At 38.8% G+C, this 22,487-nt stretch overlaps 1 protein-coding gene across 1 annotated transcript; it reads right to left on the bottom strand.

Moving 5' to 3' along the window:
- Window positions 1–5,792: 5,792 nt before the first annotated feature.
- LOC110817945 (Protein kinase superfamily protein) lies at window positions 5,793–7,812 on the bottom strand. Its single transcript, XM_088221626.1, has one exon. It carries the CDS (start codon window positions 7,558–7,560, stop codon window positions 6,001–6,003), a length of 1,560 nt encoding a protein of 519 aa, XP_088077752.1. The 5' UTR covers window positions 7,561–7,812; the 3' UTR covers window positions 5,793–6,000.
- Window positions 7,813–22,487: the final 14,675 nt, after the last annotated feature.

Here is a 22,487-nt window from a genome sequence, read left to right as displayed (position 1 = left end):
AAAGAAAAATAAAATTTTACCTAAAGTAAAAACAAAATTATCTAATTTAAAAAAACAACATTCACGTTATGACTAAAACATTTAATTATTATCAACTATTATTGAAAATCTTTTAATATAATTTAAAATTTGAATTTTTGAAATAAATATATAAATAATGATCAAATTATAATAAAAAAATATTGCATACCAATTTTTTTTTTTAAGATTCATTTAATAATTTAAACATACTGACCAATATTTTTTTGATTTGCATGGTGAATATTTCAACAGTTTCAATAAAAGTTTAATAATGATATAGAGAAAATATAATTAATTAAAAAACCTAAGATGGTAAGCTTCATGTAATGACTTAATTAATTTTAATTGTAGTTAAAATTAATTAATAAATACAATTTCCGAATTTTTTAATTTTTATTTGATGTAAAAATAAAAAAATTAAATGAATGATGAATTTGAAAATAATTTTAGGAAAAAATGATGAAAATTTAAGTTATGGGGATGTTTTTTAAAGAAAAATAAGAAACTGTGGGTCAAAAAATAATTTAAAAAAATTGCGCCACATAAGACACCAGTTAGTAATCCCGACGAACCGAAGTGCACCGCGTGGCATGCTACGCGGGAGGCCACGCTGGCGATCTGTATGCCTGCGATCGGACGGTCCAGATTCGTTCATGCGCGTACGGACGGTCCAAATCCGTTTCTCCCCAAACGCGATTAGATGATCATATTTAAACATGATGAACGGTTCAGATCCACTTCCTATTTAAATGCAATCGGATAGTCTAGATCAGATCACGATGAATGGTCCAGATTCACTCCCTATTTAATCGTGATCGGACAGTCCAAATCAAATGCGATGGACGGTACAGATTAAAAGAAAACGGATATAAATAACCTTATTCACACCAAATCCTAACCTTAGCCGCCAGACCCCCCACCCCCCCTCCCGGAGAAGAATACCTAGTTGCCGGAAGGAAACCGTCGCCATCGTCGCGCCGAAGCCACTTCCGACTGCTAAAAGATGTAAAAAATTTATTCTTTACTCGAAATTTGATTTTAAACACCCCCATGACTAAAATCGGAACAAAAGGACCGGCGAATTGGCCAAAAACCGTGGGCAAAGTTTGGCGACATCGCCACGAAAAAATGCAAAAATCGCATATGATGAAGCCCTTTCCGATTCCCGTTTTGTGTAATTCTTCCACCATTGTAATCACCATTTGCTTTTCTACAGGTTGGCCGAAGCAAAACACCCAACCGTGAAGGTGAGCCAGCGGAGCCGCCGCATCGAAGAACCTTGCCGGAGCAGGGCGAAGCCGCCGTGCCAGAATTCTGGAATTGGCCAAAAAGGTCTCCTAACACGGATTTTGGAGTTTTTTTATAGATATTTATAGATACTTGAAGCGCATTTTAATTCCCAAAAAAAATTCAGGGAACCCGAGAACCGCCCGTATGCGTAGTCAAAAGTTTAACATTTCAGACATCAATTTGAGTAAGAATCCATCACCTTATTCTCTGTTATGAAATTGAAGTTTAATTTTAAATAATATAGTATTTTGTGAAATTTAGAAACATTCATAATTAATTACAGGTTACTAATAGAGTCGAAACTGGTTATTTACTGTTGTTTGATATATTTAACCGATTACCTGATTTTATAGTTTTCGAGTGCTGATAATACACTGAAATTGGCATGATGATACGATTATATTCATTTGATGTATGTTTTGCTTGTTTGTGTTACTATGTTGAATTGGAAAACTGAAAATTAAAAGAAAAAGTGAAATTGTTTGATTAAGTGGATGGATGAATCGACAGACTTACTGGATATTTTGGGAGATGGTGGACGGACCGAGTACATAGGGAACTCTACCGTGAACGTTGCCTCATACCGAACGAGGTATCGAAGTTTGGTAATTTGACGCTCATACTGGATGGAGTATGAGGACGACCCGTTTCACCCTCATACCGGACGAGGTATTGATGGATGATATCTTTTGACGCTCATACCGGACGAGGTATGAAGACGGTTCGTTAATTATAAAATATAAAAAGAGGATTCACGCGTAGTAGGAACATTCTTATGGACCCCCATAGATACCAATAGGCTGAAAAAAAAAATTATTGTTCCGACTGATTGCATATGAAATTATGATATGTATTATGTTATTGACTCTATAAATTATTTTTAAAAATCTCGTTACGGTAAGTATGCGGTAAATAGTTTTATTTATGATAAACGAATTTACTTAAATTAAGAGCTCCATTAGTTATTTTTATGATTTCTACCAATCTTCATTTCTGTGTCGGTGAGTAGTGTGATATTCTTACTGTGTTAGTGTAGTTCACTCTTTCATTAATCATTTTAGATAAAAAAGATTAGGATTCAGACTCCGATCCACAAGAAGGTTGCGAGTGGGATATTCAATTTGTTTATTTTTAATTTATTTATTTAGTTATTAGTTGCTCTTTTAGAAATATTATTCCCTAAGTCCTATTTAATATTTTCAGTTATTGTATAAGGAACATAAATTTTAATTTATTGTTTTGCTTTGGTACTAAATTTATAATTTATCATATTTTATAGTTTTTAGAATCGTTACACTTCATGTACATAATAATTTTTTAAAATAATAAAATATATATTTATTAATTAAAGGATGTATATATATATATATACATTAATTATAAATTAAAAAAATATTTTTAAAATAAAAAAAATACATATAGAAATTGAGTTTGAATCAAACACACGCATTGAATTGGGGAGAACCAATCCGGATGTGAACGGGGTGCATCCGACGCGACGCCCTGATCCCGTTCTACTGCATGTCCCTCTCATGTCAGCTGGCGGGAAACCAAAACACTAAATATTTTTTTATATCTTAAATGATAAAAATAGTTTTGATTAATTCTTATGAAAATTACTTTTAACTGTGTTAATTCTTAATATTGTGAATTCTTTTTTGGTATATCTATTAATAATTAATAAATTTTTTAAAAACATATATTTGATATGTGGAGATTAGAGAGACAGGGCTTAGGTTCATAATTGAGACCTAAGGCTACTCTAACCCACATTCCGTAGCCTGTTTTTCCGTTCCGTTCCGTTGTCATTTAAGGAAAGATTCTTTTCTTTGTGTCTGTTTTAGTGTGTGCGTGAAACACATACGATCAAAATTAAATTAAACTCAATATATTTTTATTTTCTTTATAAAAAAAGAGCCAAAGGATGTTGACAAGACGTAAAAAGCAGAGGTGGGGTTATCTTATAAGGAGATAGATAGAGAGAGAGGAAAGAGTGTTGTAAGGTTGGGTTGGATTTCCATTTCTATGCTTTTTTGCAGCCTTTTTTAAAATTAAATTTGAAATAATTAATTTTCTTGTCTTAATTTATCTTCTTATGCAAACATTACGTTCCCCCCGTTAGTCTCATATTTAACACTCGTTACTTTGGGGAATTTCAATTTTTACATCCAGAAAAACTCTTTTTACCATTTTGTCACATAATTTATTTTTTTTAAAAAATTAATAATAAATAAAACATTAGTTCTCAAGCAATGATGAGACCAAACTTAGGATTTAACATAATTAGTTCATTAATGAGCCTCAATTAAGATGATATGTCCAAAAGGGTACATTACATACATAGACATACCTATATATAATAATCTTGCCCTGCCCTTTATATTCTTTACTGAAATATTACATATATTGTCATTAAAAACAAAACAAAATGTCGGGATATTTACATGCTATAATAATAATAACATTAGTGGTCATTAAAGGGAACATAGCTCAAATCTGTCACCAACTTGTTTATGGTTTAAAAATTGAACGAGTTTGTTTTAATTTACACACCAACATGTGGTGTGTGTCAGTAGGCTGGAAAAGAAAAGGACTCTCAACAAAAGCGAAACTTGTACAACATCTATTACTTCTTTTTTACAACACACTGTATCTATCTATATGCCTGTACTTCCAAAACAGGAAAACTATCACATGCATGCGACTATAAAATGTATTTCTTAATGACTTTACTTTTTCTTTTCTAAAAAATTCATTTCTTTTTTTTTTTTTTTTTTTTTTTTTCTTCAAATAACCCGGCGGGCTAAATATCAATGGACGGACCAATTTCTTCAATAATTCTTGCATTTCGGCCCAAATCAGACCTGCCCTTTTGATGCATCTGTAATCTTTATATGATACCAACAAAACTTGTTGGGTGGAGGGTGCGTCTGTCTGTTTATAAAGTAGTTAACTAGATTGAATTCTGAGTAAGATAATTTATAATCTCAACACGATCCGGAAAAATAAAAAAATAAAAAATAAAAAAAAAAAGAAAATTCAAATTCCTCATTGGTATTTGGTAAAATATATTTAGAACAAACCTTACTGTCATCGCTAAAACTTATTTTTGTTCTTGCACAAAAACCAAAATTTAAATCCAAGTTGCAAATTGGTCCGAGTGGACTCAAAATTGGGTTTGCAGATAGCCCAAATTTGTTTGTGTCAGTCAGCCAATTATTTCAAATGGACTTGGGCTTCTAATTTAAGACATTAAATACGTGGATGGATTCCAAGTAAATGAAACGGTGCCAGAAACAACTAACTATATACCGGTGAAATTAAGGTGGCATTTAATCAGTTTGTTGTTGAGTGGCATTTAATTCTGTTTCGTATACCGACATGATCCCAACACACGAAAATCCAATCCAAGTCAAAAAAATAATAATAATTATCATGTTAATCTTCAAATTTTATCATTTATTATAATTTATTTTTTCTTTTTTCTTTGTTGGTAATGTAATTCATAATATTTTATAAATTTTAAAAATAATTTTAATTAATTAATTAAAATAAAAAATTAATAATAATGAAAATAAATTAATTTATTTACTAATAAGTTAATAAATTAAGTAGACCTAATATTTTTAATTAATTAATCAAATTTATTTTTAAAAATATTAAAATATGATATTACTATTTTAAACTTTTCTGGTTAAAAACAAAAAATAAATAGAATACGTAAATTAATAAAAAAAAATATTATGTATCAAATTATAATAAGAAATATTATAATATGTATCAAAGACTAATACGACAACTTGTACTTGTCAAAAAATTAAAAGATATATATATACATACCTATTTATCAATTACATTTAATTTTTGGTGCTACTAAAAATAAAATCTCGCTGTTTTAGTAATAAAATTTATTTTTAAAAAAAACATTTAAAAAAATATTTTTAAATTTTGTTTATGTAATATTATTACTTGTCAAAGTCAAATATTAATTAATTATTGGCTAATTAGATAGTAAATTAAATAGTAGAAAATGCGTAGAATTAATTTATAATTAAGTTTGTTAAAAAAACATTATAATAAACGAAAATCAATTTTATATATTATTAAACCCCATTGCATTAACCGTGAATCATGATGGGGACGACGACTGCCAACAACAGCACCCGCCAAACAAGCTGAAGCCAATTCGGTATTAAATATATATGTTTGGATTTTAGCTCCGACCATGACCAAACACACACGTATATATTGCACGGACAAATCCTTTTATCAAATTATTATTGATGTTTTATTTTACAAAATAAAATTTGCATATATATATATATATTTATTACATTTTTTAAAAAATGAATGTATAAACATGCTAAATTGACAATTCCATAACACAGAGTTTAAGCCAAGCCATAAGAATAAGCTATAGCACCCAAAAAAAAAAAAAAGCTTTTTAAATTGATTAATTCCAAACAATCCCTAATTAATCCTGATTTAAAAAAACATTTCCATTGATTTGGTTTTCTTTTTCTTTTTTTTTTCTTTTCCTTTCCTTTTTTTTAATTATAATCAATCATCTTTCAACGTTGTAGATTTATTAGCTGTTTGGTTTAAAAAAAAAAAAAAAAAAAGGAAATCCCTATTGAAATTCACTCCTGGAAGCTCTTATCAAAATAAGTGCTTAACTTAACTTATCAGTCAACTGGAAACCAGTGGCTTCTTTTGCAATTCTTTTTCAGATTTTTCATCCAAACGCGTCCTTGTAATCACCAACTTTGACGTATTATTTTTTCTTCTCTGCATTTTCATGTCGGACACATAACCTTTGCCGTCATTTCCACCGTGATGAAGCAGAGCCTTCCTGCTCTGCAACACTCCCATTGATCTCGACTTCCTCAATCTCACCGCCGCCATTTTCAACGCCAACCCACCATGTTTCTTTCTTCTTGGACCCACCTCGTCCCCATCACCGCCGAGAATGAGATCCGGCTCCACTCTCGCTTCGCTTAAACACCCGATTGATCTCGATCTGATCACGCGATCTCCGCTCCCCTCGCGAGAATCCACGCTCGTTACGCTGGAAACCTTCCTGTTCCTCCGGCTCCCGCACCTTGCGCTGCTCGTAATTACTACATCCTCGCTTTTCTCAACCGGGTCGTGTTGAGCGGAAGATTCTGATAATTCTAATCGGGTCATCACCCGCCGCAGGTTGCACCAACCGGGCGGCGAGTGGAATTTCTTCCTCACGTTCTTCAGGCAGTCGATCACCTCTGCCATGTCTGGTCGCTTAGCCGCAGTGGATCTCACGCACCGAGCCGCCAGCACCGCGAGAGCACGGATCACGGACCGGTCGGAAAGGGACCTAAGACGGTGGTCGCAGATTCCTGAAAACTCGCCATGCTTGATTATGGGGACAGCCCAGTCAACGACGGAAGGCGGGCTGTAGTTCAAATCAATCGCGTGCCGGCCACTGATAATCTCGAGCAACAGTATGCCGAAGCTGAACACGTCGCTCTTGGTGCTTAGGTCGCCGGGGGCCAGGTAGCCCGGATCGAGATATCCTAACGTCCCCGCCGGTGGGGTGCACTTGACGCGAACGTCCTCCACGTGTCCCCTCAAGGCCAGCCCAAAATCCCCAAGCCTTGCGTCCCCGCTCTCGTCGATCAAAACGTTTGACGATTTGATGTCTCGGTGGATCACCGGCGGGCTAGAGGTGTGCAGACACTGAACCGCCTCGGCTATTTGCAGCGCAAACCGGACTCGCCTGGTCCAACCGGGGGGTCTAGAGGAGCAATGCAACAGTTCGAACAACGAACCGCGGGGCATGTATTCCACAACCAATAGCTTCTTCTCTCTAGAGTCGACACAGAAGCCGATGAGGTTGACCAGCCTGGGGTTGTTCACCCTCGAGAGAATTTCAATCTCGTTTTCTGCTGGACTGTTGCTGCAGTTACCTCTAGGATGGTGATCTTGACTGGTGGAGATCGGAGAAGTTGTCTTCTTAACAGCAGCGATGAGCTTGCCGTCGTCGAGAACAGCCTTATAGACGCTGCCATGGCTGCCTTTTCCGAGAAAGTTGTCAGCAGAGAAGGCCTTGGTGGCGGCGACCAGCTCATCGTATAAGAACTCTCTTATCTTCACCGGTTGCCCAGATTTGTTTTTGCTTCGAGTTTTCCCCTTTCTTCTCCGGCGACGATCCCAGTTGTAGGGATCACAGGCGGCTATGGCAGAGTCGGCATTGCAGGAGAGGTATCCCATGAGGGTAGAGTTAAAGTGGGGTCTGTGTGGGAGAGACAAAGAGGTGTAGAGTTTGAAAAATGAAGGCACAAAGGTATTGAAGAATCACAGAGAGAGCGGCAAAGGGCCATTACTGCTAAAGAAGAAGGAGGTGGGGTGCCTAAAGTCGTAAACACTGTTTTACAGTTTTGAGGAGAGAGAGAGAGAGAGTGGTGTGAACAATAAAATCAAAGCAACGCCTGAATTTTTAAAAAAATAAAAAGGAAAAGATATTTTATTTAAAGCTGTTTTTTAAAAAATAAAAATAGAATTTTTAATTTTTGGTGGTATAAATAAATAATATTTGGGTGCCAATGCGTGCAACTTTGGAAGACTTTGGAGGGAGAATTTCTTGGGGTTAGTCTAAAGTTGGCGTAGGGCACAAATGCGTCCCAAACTCGTCCTCTTTCATTATTATATATATATATATATATTTGTTCAGCTTTATCCAATGAATTTTGTTGATATAAAAATTTAAATTTTATACATTTTCATTTCTAATATTTATAAGTGATGTATAAATATGTAAACATTTTAATATATCTTCATATATTAACGAAGTTCAGATATCATTCTTTAAAATAATTAAATTTTTTGAAAATTAAAAAAAAAAAAAAAAACTCCAATTTATCGCAATTAAAATTTCTATTAAGAGAGATTATGTACATCAACCTGTATAATTGTAAACCTCATCCACTTATTAATTATTATTATTTTTACTGTCTGTGTCATTAATCATAAAGCATAATACTTTGCGTTTATTTTATTTTTTTTAAAAAAGTAAAAATTGTACATCTGTTAATAAATTATACATTTGTACAACTTATAATACAATAAAAATATCTTATTTTTTAAAAAATAAAGTTAAACAAAATCATAATCTAACTTAAATTTATAATTTTTTTAATTATATTGTATATATTATTAACTCACAATATATTATATATTGATAATCTAAACAAATGTAAAAATTTAATTTTATTAAATTAAATATTATAAATAGATTATTGTTAGCATATATTATAGTTATAAATTGACAAATTTTATATATTTAAATTTATAATTTTAAAATATAATATAAATTTTTTAATATATATAACAGACTTATAACTATAATTTATGTGCAAATCATATACATTTATAAAAAAATAAAATAAGCACATATAAGAAGAATTCCTAACACCTCTTATTGCAAAAAAAAAAAAAAAAGATTGCTACAACATATACGTAATTCAATTCAATATCAAATATAATTCTTTTTTAAAATATGTCAAATATATGACAGTTCATTTTATGTTAATAGAATTATTTATAAATTTATAAATAGACAGTATTGAAAATTTTTAATTATTTATTTTAAAAAATAAAATTGAATTGAGATTATCTTTTAATTACAAAATACTTAATGGATTAATAAAAGGTAAAAGAAATAACAAATTTTCTCTTAAAATTTAAACCTGTTCAAAGAAGATCAAAATTTGTAATTATTTAATATATACTAAATATAGTTTGATTTATATTTAATTCTAAGTTCTTTACTCAATGGTAATTTCAAGTCTCCAGAAAAGCGGCGACAAACAACTTCCACTCATTACTATAATAAACAAATAAGTGTATAGAGGATCTGCTTTGACTCTCTCAAAACCCCATGTGGACCCCCGCAAGACTCACTCGGACTTTGTAGCCTCCCAAATTTAATTTTACCAGATAGACACCACCTTCAACTCCACCCACCATATCCTTTTTAATTATTATTATTATTTTTAATTTTAACAATAAATATATATATATTTTTATTAAATATTTTTAAAAAAATTGTCAAAAAATATCCTTATAATAATTCTTATAATTCTCATAATTTTTTCCTACCCTAAGATATAATTTAATGATATAGTTTAATTAATTTTAACATATCAAATATAATAATTTTTAATATGTTATGACTACCACCGTTAAAATTTTTTATATAAAATTCTAAACCATTTTTAGAAATTTTGAACGTATAGTCAATAATATAAACAATACTAAAATTTTTCATTTAATGAAAGAATTTGAATTTTAAATGTTATATTTTTTGGACGTTTACTTAAAACGCCCAAATATAAGTTATGAAAATGTTTTGAAACTTAAATGAAAAAATATTAACAATAAATATGATTAATCTCTACTCAAAATTGACAAAGCAAAAGAAGTAGTTGTTTAAGTAGTCTCTTGTTGTTTAGGATCTAAATATTGGTCGTCTTGATTTGAAATAATTAATAAGAAAGTGGGTGAGCTAGACTAGCTTAAGAAAAATATCAACATCTTACCACTGATACGAAAAATGTAACACCCAAAAATTTTTATTTTATTTTATTTTTATTTTTATTCTATTTTAATTTTTATTTTATAAGGTTTTAATTTAATTTAATTTAATTTAATAGAAATAAAAATAAAAAAATAATAAAATATGATAAAATTATTGTTGAGATTTAATTGAAATTGATTTTGGAAAAAAAGTAGTGAAAATTTAGATTCTGGGGGTATTTTTGAAAAGAAAATCGAAAACCGAGATCAAAACGTAATTTAGAAAAATAGTGCCACGTCAGCAGCCCCGGCCAACCAGGACACGTCGTGTGGCAGGGACGCTGACGCGGGAAGCCATGTGGGACGGAGACACATGGGCAATCCGCGTGCGCACGATCGGACGACCTAGATCCGTTCCCGTGCGCACGGACGTCCCAGATCAAAAGCGCGCATGGACGACCCAAATTTAATTACGCACGGATGACTTAGATTGCATCGTGATGGACGGCCCAGATTTATTTCCAATTTAATCGCATCTACATCCAACCCCAAACCCTAGCCGCCAGAACCCTCGCCGGAGAAGACGACCCAGCCACTGGAGGAACCGGCCGCCGCCACCCACCGTCGCACTAGAGGATTTTTCGGCTGCCAAACGAGGTAAAATTTCTATATTTGGTTCGTTTTTCGATGCTGAACCTCCCTATGGCCAAATCGAAGCCAAACCACCGGCTAATTGGCCAAAAAACACCGCCGAAGTCCAGCAGCGCCACCGCGAGTTTTCTCGATTTTTGCCTCCGATGAGGTCCTTCTTGGTTCCCGTTCGATATAATTTTTATACCACTGTGACCACCGTCATTTTCTCTACAGGTTGATTGGAGCAAAACACCAAATTACAACTTGCACCGGAGGAGCCGCCGCACCCGAGAGCTTTGCCGCCGATAAGTCTTGATTTTTTGGAATTTTTTGGCCCACCGAGGGCCATAAGGGTGTTTTATCATAGGAACCAATGCAAGTTTGGCCGAATTCGGCTGAAAACAGCCGAAAACGGCCAACCCGAGGTGGATCGCCATCGTGCCAGAATTCTAAAATTGGCCAAAAAGGCCCTGGGTCTGATTTGGGGTTTTTTGGAGACATGTGCAGGTACCAGAAGTGTGTTTCAGTTTCCGGAGAAAAATTCAGGGAATCTAGGAACTGCCCGTAGGCGCAGTGAGAACCCGATTTCAGACTCCGAAACAAGTAAGGATCTCTCACCCTATTTTCTATCACGGCATTAAAGCTTAATAAATGATAAAACGGTATTTCATGAATTAATAGATATGTATAATTAATTAAGGTTGCTAATGGAACCCGAATCTGATGTATTTTTAGATCAGTTGTTGTTTGATTTATTTTACAGTTTTAAATGCACTATGGTACCTAATGTATTTATTCTATGGTTTCGTATGCATGAATCACTGTTTCATTTATTATGGTTTGAATTATTGTGAACTCGATGTTGTGTTGCCTTGTTTGGTGTCCATTATTGGTTTACGTGTTCATGGTTGATTGGGTAATTGAGACTAAGAAAAATAAAAAAGGGTATGTAAATTGATAAATGGATAATTTGACAGCCTAACTAGATATCCTGGGAGATGGTGGACGGACCGGGTCCATAGGGAACCCTACCGGGAACGTGGTCTCTCATATCGGACGGGGTATGGAAACTTTATGTGTTTTGGCGCCCATACCGGACGGGGTATGAGGACGACCCGTTTCACCCTCATACTGGACGGGGTATGGGGACGGCCCTAGAATTAAGTTATTAATGTGAATGGTTCACGTGTAGCGGGGACCCTCTATGGATCCCCATGGATACTGGTAGGCTGATAAAAGAGGAAATTTGTTGCCTGATGATTGAAATACAAAAGCATGATATGTATTATGTTACAGAGTGTGCATGATCTTATGATGTTTATGATGTTATTGTTTCTCATAAGTTGTTTTCATGAATCTCACTGAGATAAGTGGACAGTAAAGGTTTTTATTATTGATAAATGAGTTTATTATAAATTATGCTCAATTGATCGTTTTTGTTTTCTACCAACCTTTACTTTTGTGACAATGAGATAGTGTGATGTCTTTACTAAGCTAGTGTAGCTCATTTCTTACTTAACCATTTCAGATCATGAGGACTTAGTTCTCGAGCCCGTTCTGCAGGAAGACGGCGAGTAGAAGCATAAGAATTTATTAGTTTTCCTTATAGTATTCATTCATAGTATTTCATTTAGTTAGTTTATTCTTTCATACGTTTAATTTATTTTGGTTATTGTATAAGGGATGTTAATCATAATCTATTTTATTTCGCTTCCGCACTTAGAATAAATATATACATTTCCTTTTAATTTCCGGAGTCTTTACAGTTGGTATCAGAGCCGTGTTCCTCGGATCCGTCCCTTACACAATAATACTTAGAGGAATACCAAACTGAGAATTATTACTCAACCCTTGCTTGTGAAATGCAGGTGTAGAGAGATGAGGAGAGGGAGACCCCTACTAAACCGAGCAGCCCAGGATGATTCGCTTCGGGAAGATGTTGACAGAATATTTGAGATGCTCGAAAGGATCATTGCTTCTCAGCAAGGTCGAGAGGAGAGAAGAGAATTACCCGACCCTCCCCCACTACCACAGTTTGAGCCACCGTTGCAGCGAACGGATCCAGAGCTACCTCGGTAAGAACCTGCCCCTCCACAGTACCACCCGGCACTACCACCGCAGTATAATCTGGTGCCTAAGCCACAATATTGCCCGGCACCGCCACAGTATAATCCGGTGCCCCCACTATATCAACAGGTGCCACCACAGGGCCCCCCAGTCTATCATCAGCCTGGCCCAGTCCCTCTTTCACGGGACCTATCTCCTTCCCTGATTGACCCGGGCTACGTAGAGAGGTACAGGAGACTAAACCCTTCCACTTTTGCAGGGGAGTCCTCTTTTGAATATGCCTAGTACTGGTTGGCGGAGACAGAGAAGGCTTTCAAGACCTTAGGAGTGGTTCTTGAGCAGAGGGTTACTCTTGCTTCCTACATACTGGTGGGGGAAGCAGATCGTTGGTGGGAGCTCAAGCAGACCACCCTGCCTACGCTTGTCACTTGGGAGCAGTTCCTAGCAGCCTTTCATGCTGAGTACCTCCCCGAGCAGATCCGACATTTAAAGGAGACGGAGTTTGTTCAGCTGGTCCAGGGAAACATGACAGTATCGGAATATGCTCGTAAGTTCCTAGAGCTGGGCCGATACTCCCCTGAGACATTGATGGATGAGGGCAGAAAGGCCAGGAGGTTCTAGTGGGGCCTCCACCGAGAGATCAAGCGACACTAATTGGTACTAGAGCTCAAGACATATTCAACCGTTCTGACAAAGGCGCAGATCGTGGAGAGGAGTTTCGACACCTTTTCCCAGTCAGCAGGGAGTCACAGACCCTCAGCTCCGCCCCACAGACCAGCACCTACTGCGCTTGTCCAATAAAATAAGAGACCCAGACCGGCGATCCAGGCTCCTCCTCAGGCTCCAGGGGCAGTACGTGGCAAGATCTGTCAGCACTGCGGCAGGGATCACGGGGACCGACCATGCTATCGCCTCAACAACACCTGTCGCATATGTGGTAGTGCCAAGCATTATGCGAGAGAGTGCCCGAGGAACCAGAACCAAGGAAGACGTCCTTTTTCAGGGCAGGGTTTACAACCTCACACAATAGGATGCCGACACTGACCCGGACGTGGTACAGGGTATGTACACTATCTGTGACCATATTGCTCATGTTTTATTTGACACTGGTGCATCATATTCATTTGTTTTACATGTTTTTGCATCCAAACTTAATGTATCACCTGATAAACTTGGTTCAATGTTGTTTGTGTCTATTGCTGGGGGTGAAACACTATTAGGGAAAGTTGTCTACAGGGCTTGTGCCGTAGAGATAGCAAATAGGAAACTGAGTGTAGACCTAATAGGGTTAGACACGGGGGATTTTGATGTAATTTTAGGGATGGATTGGCTAGCGGCGTATCACGCGACCATAGATTGCTTTAACAAAAAGGTTGTATTTAATCCTCATAATGAGGAGCCATTTACAAATTAATAAAATTATTTGATACTTATTCCTTGATGGTAAGTTTCTTTAATTTTCAAGTACTTTAACCTTGCTATTTTCTCTAACTAGACAAGCCCAAGAAGAAAATTTGTATCCAAGAGATTCCGGTAGTCCGAGACTTTCCAGATGTGTTTCTGGACGAACTACCCGGACTGCCAGTGGACAGGGAAGTTGAGTTCACTATAGACCTACAACTAGGTACCCAGCCCATTTCGGTTGTGCCTTATCGCATGAGCCACGTTGAGATGGAGGAGCTGAGGAAACAGATCACTGAATTGTAGGACAGTAGTTTTATTAGACACAATGTGTCTCCTTGGGGTACTAGAGTCATGTTTCGGTTGCTCCTACAACTAGGTACCCAGCCCATTTCGGTTGCTCCTTACCGCATGAGCCACGTTGAGATGGAAGAACTGAGGAAACAGATCACTGAATTGCAGGACAGTGGTTTTATTAGACACAATGTGTCTCCTTGGGGTACCGGAGTCACGTTTGCCAGAAAAGGGAGATGGGACGTTGAGACTGTGTATTGATTACAGAGGATTGAACAAGGTCATAATCAAGAACAAATATCCAATTCCCAGAATTGACGACCTCTTCGATCAGCTGTAGGGTGCGCATGTCTTCTCCAAAATAGACCTGCGATCAGGTTACCATCAGGTGAAAATAAGAACATAAGACATCCTCAAAATGGCCTTTCGAACCAGGTACGGATAATATAAGTTCCTGGTCATACCATTTGGGCTAACCAACGCCCCGGCCATCTTTATGGATCTGATGAACAGGGTCTTCAGAGAATTCTTGGATCAATTTGTTATTGTGTTCATCGATGACATCTTGATATACTCAAAAAGCAGAGAAGAGCATGTTCACCATCTAGCCCAAGTTTTGCAGGTCCTCAGAAAGAAGAAGCTATATGTAAAGTTGAATAAGTGTGAATTCATGCTTGAGCAGACCGCCTTCCTAGGACACATCATATCGAAGGAAGGAGTATCAGTGAATCCTGAAAAGGTTGAAGCGGTACTTGGCTAGGAAAATTTGACATCAGTTAAGGAGATCTGTAGCTTCCTAGGAATGACAGGTTCTTACCGCAGGTTCGTCGAAGAATTCTCTAGTCTAGCGGCTCCCCTAACCCGGCTCACAAAGAAGAATGCCAAGTTTGAATGGAATGTGGATTGTGAGAGAAGTTTTTCAGAATTAAAGGAGCGGCTGACCACTGCACCCGTACTAGCTTTACCGAGTGGATCGGGGGGATATACAGTTTATAGTGATGCATCATATTTAGGCCTGGGTTGTGTCCTGATGCAGTATGGGAAGGTCATAGCCTATGGGTTCAGACAGTTAAAGAATCATGAGAAGAATTACCCCACTCATGACTTGGAACTTGCAGCAATCATACACACCTTGAAAACCTGGCGCCATTATTTGTACGGAGAGACCTTTCAGATCTATACCGATCATAAGAGTCTGAAGCACATAATCACTCATAAAGATCTCAACATGCGTCAGAGAAGGTGGATGGAACTCCTTAAAGACTATGATTGTGATATCTTGTATCATCCGGGTAAGGGCAACGTGGTGGCAGATGCCCTCAGCAGGAAAAGTGCAGGTATCTTAACCCATTTAATGGTTTCAGAACGCATGCAAATTGGGGCCACACAACAGGTTCGACTTCAGGATCTGAAGAGAGTCGCATGTTTGGGCCGTCTGACCATCCAGGCCGAGTTAATACAGAGAATAAGGGAAGCCAAGTCAGTCGACCCCGCCCTAGTAGCCCGCAAGAATGATGCAGAATAGGAAGCGAGCTCAGAATTCTTAGTCTCTGCCGACGGATTATTCTGATTTCAGGATAGGGTGTGTGTCCTAGACGACAGTGAGTTAAAGAGAGACATCATGGTAGAGTCTCATAGCTCCAAGTTTGCCATGCATCCCGGAAGCACCAAAATGTACCAAAGCATGCGACCCCGATTTTGGTGGAATGGGATGAAGAGGGACATAGCTGACTTTGTATCTAAATGCTTGGTATGTCACCAGGTCAAGGCAGAACATCAACACCCAGGCGGGTTACTTCAGCCCATACCGATCCCGGAGTGGAAGTGGGAATATATTGTCATAGACTTCGTAATGGGATCACCCAAGGCACGTTCAGGACATGACGCCATCTGGGTAATTGTTGACCAGCTTACCAAGTCTTTCCACTTCCTAGCCATCAGGATGACCGATCCCTTGGATAAGTTGGCAAGAATGTATATCCGAAAAATAGTCAGATTGCATAGAGTTCCAGTGACAGTGGTATTCGACAGGGACCTCAGGTTCACTTCTCAGTTTTGGAGTAGCTTTCAGCAGGCCATGGGAACAAAGTTGTTTCTCAGTACTACTTTCCATCCTCAGACTGATGGACAGTCAGAAAGGACAATCCGTACACTTGAGGATATGCTTCGAGCTTTCGTCCTTGACTCTGGGGGCCATTGGGATGACCATCTACCCCTGATAGAATTTGCTTACAACAACAGCTATAAAGCGAGCATTGGCATGGCTCCGTATGAGGCGTTATATAGGCGCCCATGCAGATCACCAATTTGTTGGAAAGAAATGGGCGACAGAAAATGGATAACCCGAGGCGGATCACTGCCGTGGGCGGCGGCGCCATCGTCGGAGCACGGCGGAGCCGCCGTGCCGGAATTTCGAAATTGGCCGAAAAGGCCCTGGGTCTGATTTGGATTTTTGGCGACATGTGCAGGTACCGGAAGTGTGTTTCAGTTTCGGAGAAAAATTCAGGTAATCTAGGGACTGCTCGCAGGCGCAGTGAGAACCCGATTTCAGACTCTGAAACAAGTAAGGATCTCTCACTCTATTTCCTATCACGGCATTAAAACTTAATAAATAATAAAACGGTATTTCATGAATTAATAGATATGTATAATTAATTAAGGTTACTAATGGAGCCCGAATCTGATGTATTTTTAGGTCAGTTATTGTTTGATTTATTTTACAGTTTTAAATGCACTATGGTATCTGATGTATTTATTATATGGTTTCGTATGCATGAATCACTGTTTCATTTATTATGGTTTGAATTATTGTAAACCTAATATTGTGTTGCCTTGTTTGGTGTTCATTACTGGTTTACGTGTTCATGGTTGATTGGGTAATTGAGACTAAAAAAAATAGAAAAGGGTATGTGAATTGATAAATGGATAATTTGACAGCCTAACTAGATATCCTGGGAGATGGTCGACGGACCAGGTCCATAGGGAACCCTACTGGGAATGTGGTGTCTTATATTGGACGGGGTATGAAAACTTTATGTGTTTTGGCGCCCATACCGGACGGGGTATGAGGACGACCCTTTTCACTCTCATACCGGACGGGGTATTGAGGTTTATGGTTTTGGCGCCCATACCGGACAGGGTATGGGGACGGCCCTGGAATTAAGTTATTAATGTGAATGGTTCACGTGTAGCGGAGACCCCCTATGGATCCCCATGGATACTAGTAGGCTGATAAAAGAGGAAATTTGTTGCCTGATGATTGAAATACAAAAGCATGATATGTGTTATGTTACAGAGTGTGCATGATCTTATGATGTTTATGATGTTATTGTTTCTCATAAGTTGTTTTCGTGAATCTCACTGAAGTAAGTGGACAATAAAAGTTTTTATTATTGATAAATGAGTTTGTTATAAATTATGCTCCATTGGTCGTTTTTGTTTTCTACCAACCTTTACTTCTGTGACAATGAGATAGTGTGATGTCTTTACTGGGCTAGTGTAACTCATTCCTTACTTAACCATTTCAGATCAGGAGGACTTGTTCCCGAACCCGTTCTGTAGCACCCGGAAAGGAGGAGGAAAAAAAAAAAAAAAAAAGAGAGAGAGCCACGTCAGCAGGCCCGGTCAGCAGTCCCGGCCAACCGGGGCCTGCCACGAGGCAAGACCACGTCGCTCCGAAAAGGAGCCACGTTGGCGATCCGCGTGGGTGCGATCCGACAGCCCAGATCAATCGCGCGATCGGACGACCCAGATTCAATCGCACGGACGGCCCAGATTCAATCAAAAACGAACGGCCCAGATTCAATCAAAAACGAACGGCCCAGATTCAATCAAAAACGAACGGCCCAGATTAAAACGAAATGGACGGCTGAGATCAAAAGGCAAGGGGTTATAAATAGAACCCCCACACCAGACCACAAACCCTAGCCGCCTGCCGCTCGCCGGAGAAGACGAACCAGAAGCCGGCCGCCGCCGTACCGGAGGAACTTCCGACCGCCGATCGAGGTAAATTTCGTACCCCCGACTCGTTTTTCCACGCTGATTCCTCCTGTGGCCAAATCGGAGCCAAAATCCCGGCCAAACGGCCGGAATACGCGGCCGAAGCCCAGCGGCGCCGCCGCGCCCCTTCTCGGTTTTTGCCTCCGATGAGGCCCTTCCCGGCCTCCGTTTGATGCAATTTTTATATCACCGTGATCACCATTATTTTCTCTACAGGTTGACCTGAGCCGAATCACCAAAACACGAACCTCGCTGGAGAGCCGCCGCACCCGAGAGCGCCGCCGCCGGTAAGCTCCATTTTTCTGTGATTTTTTGGCCCCCCGAGGGCCCTAGGGTTGTTTTCTCACAGGGACTGATGCGAGTGTGGCCGAATTCGGCCGGAAACGGCCGAAAACAGCCAACCCGAGGTGACTCGCCGCCGCCAGCGGCGGCGCCGTCGCCGGAGCACGGCGGAGCCGCCGTGCTGGAGTTGCGATTTGGGCCGAAAGAGGCCCTGGGCCTAATTTGGGTTTTTTTTGGAACACGTGCAGGTACCAGTAGTGCGTTTCAGTTCCCCGAGGAAAATTCAGGGAAAATTAGGGACAGCCTGCAAGCGCACTGTGAAGCCGTGTTCGGACCCCGAAACGAGTAAGGACCCCTCACCCTATTTTCCTATCACGGTATTAAAGTTCAAAATGATAAAACGATATTCCTTGAATTAACGAATGTGTAAAATTGCTTAAGGTGGCTAATGGAGCCCGAGTCTAGTGTGATTGGTGATTTACTGTTATTTGGCATGTTTACAGCTTTAAATGCAAAATGAGGTTTGGTGTGTTCATTTTACAGATTTGTGTGCATATACTACGTTTTTATTAATCATGGGTTGAATAACTGAAAAACTGATACTGTATGTTGTCTGTTTGGCATGAATTACGATTTGCTTGTTTAAATGTGAATTGATGGTGCTGACTGAGGAAAAGGAAAATGAAAGATTGTGTAGACTGATAATTGTATTATGGGGGTCAGCCTGACTAGATATCCTGGGAGATGGTGGACGGACTGGGTCCGTAGGGAACCCTACCGGGATTGTGGTCTCACATGCCGGACGGGGTATGGAGATCTTATGGTTTTGGCGCCCATACCGGACGGGGTATGGGGACGGCCCGTTTCACCCTCATACCGGACGGGGTATTGAGGTTTATTGTTTTGGCGCCCATACCGGACGGGATATGGGGACGGCCCGTTTCACCATCATACCGGACGGGGTAATGAGGTTTATTGTTTTGGCGCCCATACCGGACGGGGTATGGGGACGGCCCGTTTCACCCTCATACCGGACGGGGTAATGAGGTCTATGGTTTTGGCGCCCATACCGGACGGGGTATGGGGACGGCCCTGGAAACTGATTATGAATGTTAAAGGTTAACAGGTAGCGGGACCCCTATGGACCCCCATGGATACTAATAGGCTGGTAAATGAGAAAAAGATATGTTGTACAATGATTGAATTACAAGAGGCGTGATAAGTGTTATGTTTTACAGCTTATATTATTCCATGATTATGATAATGTTATTGTTTTTCTTATATTGTTTTCATAAATTCTACCGAGGTAAGTGGATGGTAAAGGTTTTTATGTTAATAAGCGAGTTTATTGTAAATTATGCTCCATTGGTCTTTTTGTGTTTTCTACCCACCTTTACCTCCGTGACGGTGAGATATCGTGATGTTCTTACTGGGCTAGTGTAGCTCACTCCTTATTTAACCATTTCAGATCAGGAAGACATGGTTCCCGAGCCCGTTCCGCAGGAGGACGACGAAAGGGATGCCTAGAGACTCTATAGTCATGCTCATAGCTTTGTTTTCGAGTTTCTCTTTTAGTTAGTTTAACCTTTTTATAATTTAAGTACGTTTTTGGTTTTTCGTGTAAGAGATGTTAACTGAAATTTTGATCTCGCTTCCGCATTTGATATATTTAAATACTCATTTCATTTTAATATTTCCGGGGCCGTTACACGTTCTACAGGAAGACGGCGAGTAGAAGCCTAAAAATTTATTAGTTTTCCTTATAGTATTCATTCATAATATTTCTTTTAGTTAGTTTATTCTTTCATACGTTTAATTCGTTTTGGTTATTGTGTAAGGAATGTTAATCATAATCTATTTTATTTCGCTTCCACACTTAGAATAAATATATATATTTCCTTTTAATTTCTGAGCCTTTACAAAAAATTAAAGGATTGTAAAAAATATAAAATGATTGATGGAGCATACATTTAATAAAACTCGAATACTAGTGCATTCATTACTTGTTTCACTAAAAATGTTTCCCCTAACCTGTAACTTTTCAAACGCTATATATTAATATAAAAATTAGAATAATAATATAATAGTATATATTTCAATAGACATATAACATTTAACTCTTCACATTTTTCTCAAATCGAATTTCTTACTATGTCCATCGCTACTTTATCATTTTACCTCTCCTTATCGGTGTTGCTGGGGTTCCATAAGGATCCCCGCTACACATGGATACATACACTTTCTTTGTAATTAGATCAACCGTCCTCATACTCTGTTCGGTAATTGGCACTACAACTAAAAATACATCAATACCTCGTTCGGTATGCACGACACTTATAAAATTCCAACCTCATCCGGTATGGGACTTCTCAGCCTCGTACGTTTGAGGGCAACGTTCATGGTAGGGTTCACTCTATGTGCCAAGTTTATACACTCTTTTTCATGACACCCAATATGTAACACCCAACCCTTTATTATTATTATTATATGAATATAATTATTATTTATGTAATTTTATATTTAATTTAATTTAGTTTAATTTATTTTAATGGAAATAATAATAATAATAGTAATAAAAAGGGGTAGAAATTATTTAGGGATTTAATTGAAAATAATTTTGAGAAAAAGGAGTGAAAATTTGGGTTCTAGGAGTATTTTTGAAAGAAAAATAAAAAATCGGTGGTCAAAACGTAATTTAAAAAAGTTGTGCCATGTCAGCTGCCGGGTCAGCAGCCCCGACCAACCAGGACGCGCCAGGTGGTAGAGACGCTGACGCGGGAGACCACGTGGGCGATCCGCGTGAGCGCGATCGAATGGCTGAGATCCGTTCCCGTGCGCACGGAAGGCCAAGATAAAAAACGCGCACGGACTGCTCAGATTGCATTGTGCACGGATGTCCCAGATTGAATCGCACACGGACGGTCCAGATTGAATTGCGATGGATGGCCCAGATTCATTCTCTATTTAATCGCGATCGGACGGTCCAGATTAAAAGTGATGGACAACTCATATCAAAAGCGGATGAGTATAAATTACCTCATTCGCACCCAAATTCTAACCCTATCCGCCAGAGCCCCTCGTCGGAGAAGATAGCCTAGCCGCTGGGGAGCCAACCGCTGCCACCCGCCGCCGTACCGGAGCAATTTTCGGCCGTCAAACGAGGTAAAAAATTCTACTCTTTGCTCAGAATTTGATTCTAAACCCACCTATGGCCAAATTGGAGGGAAAGCACCGTCCAATTGGCTGGAAAACGCCGCCGAAGCCCAGCGGTGTCACCACGGGGTGTCTCAATTTTTGCCTCCGATGAGGCCCTTCCCGATTCGAGTTCGATGTGATTTTTTTTACCATTGTGATCACTGTTTCCTCCTCTACAAGTTGACTGTATCAAAACACCCAACCGCGTCGTGAGCTGGAGGAGCCGCCGCATCGGAGAGCCCTACCGCCGATAAGTTTTGATTTTCTGTATTTTTTTCGGCCCACCAAGGGCCCTAAGTGTGTTTTCTCACAGGAACCGATGCAAGTGTGGCTGAATTCGACCGAAAACGGTTGAAAATAGCCAACCCAAGGTGGATCACCGCTGCGAACGGTGGCGCCGTCGTCGTCGGAGGACGGCAGAGCCACATGCCAGAATTCCAAAATTGGCCAAGTAGGCCCTGGGTCTAATTTTTTGGGTTATTTGGGACATGTGTAGGTACCGTAAGCGCGTTTCAGTTTCCGAAAAAAATTCAGGGAATCCAGGGACTGCTCGTAGCCGCAGTGAAAATCTAGTTTTCGTCATCAAATCTAGTAAGGACCCCTCACCCTATTTCCTATCATGGAATTGAAGTCTGAATAAATGATAATACTATATTTTGTACAAATTAAATAGATATGAATAATTAATTACAATTGCTAATGGAGCCCGAACCAGATATATTTCTCTGTCAATTCCTGTTTGATTTATTTTA

The sequence above is a fragment of the Carica papaya genome, chromosome 1 (assembly GCF_054855325.1).
Source record: "Carica papaya isolate Zhongbai chromosome 1, ASM5485532v1, whole genome shotgun sequence".
Lineage (NCBI taxonomy): Eukaryota > Viridiplantae > Streptophyta > Magnoliopsida > Brassicales > Caricaceae > Carica > Carica papaya.
This window is presented reverse-complemented; position numbering and strand designations above follow the sequence as displayed.

Coding starts and splice junctions, on each gene's coding strand:
- LOC110817945 (XM_088221626.1), bottom strand. CDS start 7,560: ATGGGATACCTCTCCTGCAATGCCGACTCTGCCATAGCCGCCTGTGAT.